Here is a 6155-nt window from a genome sequence, read left to right on the forward strand (position 1 = left end):
CCCCCGGCCCGCGGCCACGCCCACCCGGCCCGCCCGGCCCGCCGCCTGGGCTGGCGCCTCTCCGGGAGGGGCCGCTCCGCCAGCGCCCAGCGGCCAGCTACCATCTCCAGGCGACCCTCGCGGACCCTAGACCAGGCCCCGCCGGGGACACACCCCGGACATGGGCCGCTACCACTCCCGCATCCCCGGTGCCTAGCGTTTCCCCCACCCCCGCGGGCGCCCGTGGTCCAGCTGCACACCCATCCTGCACTCGCATAGCTCTCCTCTGCCCACTGCTGCCCAGGGCATCCCGCTCGCCCCGTGCGACCGACAGTAAGCTGGGCTCCAAGGGATGGAGCCAACAGGTCCTCGGGATTTAGACAACCTACACAGGCTGCTCACTGACTCTGATGCCATGCTGGGTGCTGAGGCTGGAAGAATGGGTCCAACTGCTTAGGGCTGGATGTGGGAGAGATGGGGAGACATAGGGCATGTTGCTCGAGGGCTCGGAGTTTCTTTTAGGGAGTCCGAACATGTCCTAAAATTAGATTGTGGTGATGGGTGCCCCCTGTGAATATACTAAATATCTCTAATAGGACATTTAAATGGGTGAGTTAAGCTGATTTTTAAAGAATCCAAGAGACTCATCGCCACCAACAGCGTGGGAACTCAGGGAAGCAGGCAGCAGCCGCCCCAGCTCAGCTGGACCTGGAGTAAGAACCAGGGTGTGCATTTCAGGACACAACCCAGGCCCAGAGTACATTATTCTGTAAATATGTGGCATAAGAAACATTTTTTAAAATGTTCAACTTCTCGCCAGGCGTGGCTCAGGGGTTGAGCATCCATCTATGAACCACGAGGCTACGGTTCAATTCCTGGTCAGGGCACATGCCCCGGTTGTGGGCTCGATCCCCAGTGTGGGGCATACAGGAGGCAGCTGATCAATGATTCTCTCTCATCATTGATGTTTCTATCTCTCTCTCCCTCTCCCTTCCTCTCTGAAATTAAAAAAATCAAAAATAAAATGTTCAACTTCTCTAGTAATTAAAAAAAATGCAAATGAAAGCAAGGCAAGAGCCCTGGAGTGGGCAGAACAGCATTCTGCAATGTTGGTGGCCTGCAACCAGACAAGCTGAAGCCCAGCTGGGAGGACAAGCAGGTGCTGAACTTCACAGAAAATGATGCCCCATTTCTAGGAAATGACCTAAAATCAGATTCAGATAAAGATCATTATCAGTCACTTAGCAAACACTTGAGAGCGCCTAACAGAACAGTAGTGGGGACATGGTTAAGTTCGAGGGCTATGCCATGATTTAACAACAATGCTCCTATTGACATGAAAAATGCTCCTATTTAGGTTAAAAACAAAGCAAGGTATAACAGTTCCATATATTTGTGCTCAAGTATGTAAGTTTTTTGAACTACAAGTATTACAGTAAAATAAAAGCTACCATTTGCTGGTGAGGTAAATGATTATCTTCTTTTTATGTTCATTTTCCAAATGAATTATTACCTCTACAAACATTACATTTAAACCTGGAAAATGGCAAAAAAAAATCAATATATTTCCTAAGAAAATTAAGGAGGAGAATGAAGCAGAGGACAGGACTCATTCATTTGTTGGAGGAATGAACAGATCTTGAAGGCTGCTAGTAAGTGGGGAAATAAAAAGAAGTGTAGAATAATTTCAAGGTCCCTAGCTTGGAGGAATACATAACAAAGAAACAGGTTTGGGAAGAGATGAATTCCATTTTGCACCTAAGCTGTTTGAGGAACCTATGAAGTCCAGTACTGATGTATAGAGAGCCACTTTCGAGCTCAAAAAACGAAGTTGGGGCTCAATTTAAAAATTAGTAGTTGGGCATTGTCCCATGCACTGAAAGTTGCTGGTTTGATTCCCAGTCAGGGTACCAAGAAGAAAAATAAAAAAAATCTGGGGATCTTCACTGTAGAGGTGGGAGTAAAGGTGCCTACTGTTCCTTCTTACCCGTGAGGCATCTTCCTTGAAGAGATCAGAGAATTGTGCAAGGCTGTGAAGACCCAGTGTAATTTTTTGTGCTTCCAAAGACCTTTTTTACTTTTTAATATATACTTTTTATTGATTTCAGAGTGGGAGAGGGAGATAGAAACATCGATGAGAGAGAATCATCGATTGGCTGCCTCCTGCATGCCCCCTACTGGCCATATGCCCTGACCGGGAATTGAACCGTAACCTCTTGGTTCATAGCTCCACGCTCAATCACTGAGTCATGCTGGCTGGGCCCAAAGACCATTCTTAAATGGCTGGGGTAGTACCTAGACATATAAAATAACACTTCATTGTAAGTTTAGAAGTGTTTTACTTTTTCGGGGGGTTGGGGTTGAGGGAAATGCACAGCACTTCCGAAATTGCTCAGCTGCTTGAAAGATGTGAGGCCATTTAACCTCCTCTTCCTCGGATTTTCTTTAAAACAACTTTCATCTCCTTCTGCCCAACAATTTCTCATCTCATGAATCACTGCAACTGCTTCTGTTATAGCATGCTTACACTAGTCCTCTCCCTCTCAAATCCTCATCGGGTGCTTATCTCGGGAAGCGAATGTGCCAAGCACCCTGGGAAAAAGAAAAGCTACAGCCAGTTGGGGAAATAAGATGAGCATACCGAAAAAACTGTTAAATAATGAAAGGATTTCAATAACAGTTCACCTGTCTGCCTACTCTGCTGCCAGCCATTTGCCAAATCCAGGTATGGGGAGGGTCTGCCTACACTTGCCAGCGAGCCTGGGGTTCTCCTTTAGCTCATGACAAAACCCATAAAAGCCTTCATTGATAGCCACCCGGGAGGCACTCAGGATCTGCTGCATGTGGCATGATGTGTTTTCTCTTCCTTTCGCCTAACAAAGTTACAGTGTCTAGCTTCCAGATCAAACACATTGCTTTTCTCATATGGTTTACTTTATTGGAGAAAAAGATCGATTTGTTGTCCCACTTATTTATGCATAGATTCTTGCATGTGCCCTGAACAGGGACTGAACTTAACCTACAACCTTGGCGTAGTGGGATGCCGATCTAACAGTTACCTGGCCAGGGCTGAGTCACTTTTAATTAACATAAAAAATTTTCTCATTAGTTCTGACATTTTTTTTTCCTGCAAGAGCTAGTAAGAGTAAATTAAGGGTTTGAGTGTGAATGCCTGTTGCTCAAACTAGAGTTCACAATTGTCGGGCCAATGTGGCTCAGTGGTTGAGCGTCAACCTATGAAATCAGGTCACCCTCGGATTCCCGGTCAGGGCACATGCCCCAGTTTCGGCCTTGATCCCCATCAGGAGGCAGCCAATCAATGATTCTCTCTCATCATTGATGCGTCTATCTCTTCCTTCTTCTTCCTCTCTGAAATGAATACATAATTAAAAAAAAAAAAAGAGGCCCTGGCCAGTGTGGCTCCATGCTGGAACATCTGCCCAAGGACCAAAGAGTCTCACGTTTGATTCCCGGTCAAGGGCTCATACCTGGGTTGCAGGTTTGTTCCTCAGCCCTGGTCGGGGCATGTGCAGGAGGCAATCAATTGATGTGTCTCTCTTACATCAATATTTCTCTCTCTCTCCTCACCTCCCTCCCTTCCACTCTAAAAATTAATTTAAAAAAATATCCTCCGGTAAGGATTAACAACAACAAAAAGAGTTCATAACCACAGTAGGCCAGAGGAAGGACATCTTAGTTCTTTGTTCCCCCTAGGGACTAACAATGTAATGTGAGCTGATTAGGTCAATTTTTCCAAACCTTGGATTCTCCATCTTTTGTTGTTGTTATTAATCCTCATCCGAAGATATTTTTCCATTGATTTTTAGAGAGGGTGGAAAGGAGAAGAGAGACAGAGAGAAACATCGATATGAGAGAGAAACAAGGATTGGTTGCCTCTCGCATGCACACTGACCAGGGCTGAGGATCAAGCCTGCAACCGTGGTACGTGCCCTTGACCAAAATCAAACCTGGGATCCTTCAGTCTGAGGGCTGATGCTCTATCCATTGAGCCAAAACTAGGACTCTCCATCTTTAAAAAAATGCACCTACTGCCCTGGCCGGTGTGGTTCAGTTGGTTGGAGTGCCGTCCTGTAAACCAAAAGGTCAAGGGCTCAATTCCTGGTCAGGGCACATAACTGGGGTTATGGGTTCGATCCCCAGTCAGGGTACATACAAGAGGCAACTGGTTAATGCTTCTCTCTCTCGCCCCCTTTCTCTCTCTAAAATCAATAAACATATCCTCAGGTGAGGATTACAATGAAAGAAAAAAGCACATACTTGTATGGGTCCCACCTCCCTGACAAGCATAATTTACCAAGGTCGCCAGGCACTTAGAGAACTTCAGCAAAGGCCTTGTGAGAAGCCCATATACTGATACAGCCAGTGTCTTTAAACATCCTCGTGCAGAAACCTCCAATTAACTTCAGCAGCATATACTAGTACATGCCAAGGTAAAACCTTTCCCTAGAAGCTTCCGTAAATAAAATCTTCCTTTTACGCATCTTGTATTTCAGAATTAAGCAGGATTCCTAAGTAGTACTTGAAAAACATAATTTAGGTACCCCAAATATTGTAATTTGTCAAAAGAAAAATTCATCGGTTTTATTCAGAAAGTTGTTGCCTTGATAAAAAAAAAAAAAAAAAGAAGAAGAAGAAGAAAAACCCACAAAGGAGCCCTGCCAGTGTGGCTCAGCGTTGAGCATCGACCCATGAGCAAAGAGGTCACCAGGATTGAGGTCAAGGCACATGCCAGTTTAGGGCTCAGTCCCCAGTAGGGGGCGTGCATGGGGCAGCCAATCCATGATTCTCTCGCTCATCATTGACTTCTCGCTCTCTTCCTTCTTCTCTCTAAAATCAATTTAAAAAGAAGGAATTGAAAAAGGACTAAAAGGCTCCCTTTGTTTAATGAGATGCAAAAGGGGGGTGGTGGCTTAATTCCACATTAGCTAATTAACAATTATCAATTTGTTAGTTTGTAAAACTAACATCAATTTATACATACCACAATACATTGTAAAATAAAAAGCTTAACTCTTCTGAGTTATTCTGTCTCAGAAAGCAAACTAGATTACACTGGATTACAAGTGTCACCAGACTTGCTTTGGAAACATAATGTTGAACAAAATCACAAATCCAAAACCTTTCATATGGATGTAAAAAAAGTCTTTTGTGCATATTCGTTGGGCATCAAAGTATCAGGCCAAGAACTGGGTCCCGTCTGCTGACATTCTGCTCTCTCCTCCCCCGAGGGTCAGTGTGGCCAGGTGCGCCATCCAATCCTTCAGCCTGGGGACGCACAGAACCACGACAGAAACTATCAAACGCGACGTCAGACCTAAGGACCGCTGCCTGGTCCCTCGCTGCCTGCCCCCGCGGGCGCCCCTTTAAGTTCTTGCTCCATAGGCAGCTGGAGTTCCAGGCTCCTCGGAGGGATCGCTGAGCTCCGGCACCTCTTCCTCCAATACCTGTTTCAACCAGCGGTCCGTGCTGGTCTCGTCCCTAACGACGCACCAAATGAGCAGAATCATGAGGGACAGGCTTATGGGCAAGACCCTCCACCAGGGTCGCTGCTGCTCCTTTCCCAGGGAATGCTCCACCGTCCAACGGGACGGGTTGGCTTTGCTGGTGGAAAACTGAATGGGGCGGTCAGGATCGTCCTCTTCCTCGCCCTTGGCTGCGGACTGGGCCTGATCCCGGCCACCGGGCGGCGAATGCAGGCTTCGGGAAGCCCAGCGCACGAGCCTCAGCGCCCGGGCAGCCCTGGAAAAAAAAGAGCAGTGAGCTTGCCGCACGCAGCGCCCGTCCTCCGCCCCGCCGAGACCGCACAGAGCTCACCCAGCCGCCGGCGCACACAGCACACAGCTCATCACGACCTCCGCTCTGCACTCGGCTCTGCGTCGCGCGCCGCGCGCGTCAGTTCCGTCGCGCGAAACCGGAAACCAGACGCAGTTCCAGGTCTCCACTCACGACTACAGAACGTGGGACCACTTGCGCAACGGAACTGACGCATATTCTCTCAAAGGCCACTTCCGTCGCAGGTCGGCTGACGAGCCGCGAGGGCATGCTGGGAAATGTAGTTTTCTACCGGCCCGAAGAGGAGCTAGCTGCTAGCTAGCCTATGGGTTTCTAACCTGTGGTGCAGGGATTGAAGCCAGCCGGCGGAGCAGGGTACTGGC

The 6155-nt window shown here is 47.7% G+C and overlaps 1 protein-coding gene across 1 annotated transcript; it reads right to left on the reverse strand.

The window, feature by feature from the left end:
• Window positions 1-4852: 4852 nt before the first annotated feature.
• CUNH16orf91 (chromosome unknown C16orf91 homolog) lies at window positions 4853-5929 on the reverse strand. The gene is made up of 2 exons (XM_006107086.3): window positions 5815-5929; window positions 4853-5739 (listed from the first exon to the last, which is right to left on the reverse strand). The coding sequence occupies exons 1-2, from the start codon at window positions 5844-5846 to the stop codon at window positions 5364-5366; spliced, it is 408 nt and encodes a 135-aa protein (XP_006107148.1). The 5' UTR covers window positions 5847-5929; the 3' UTR covers window positions 4853-5363.
• Window positions 5930-6155: the final 226 nt, after the last annotated feature.

Source organism: Myotis lucifugus, unplaced genomic scaffold (genome assembly GCF_000147115.1).
Source record: "Myotis lucifugus unplaced genomic scaffold, Myoluc2.0 scaffold_1008, whole genome shotgun sequence".
Classification (NCBI taxonomy): Eukaryota; Metazoa; Chordata; class Mammalia; order Chiroptera; family Vespertilionidae; genus Myotis; species Myotis lucifugus.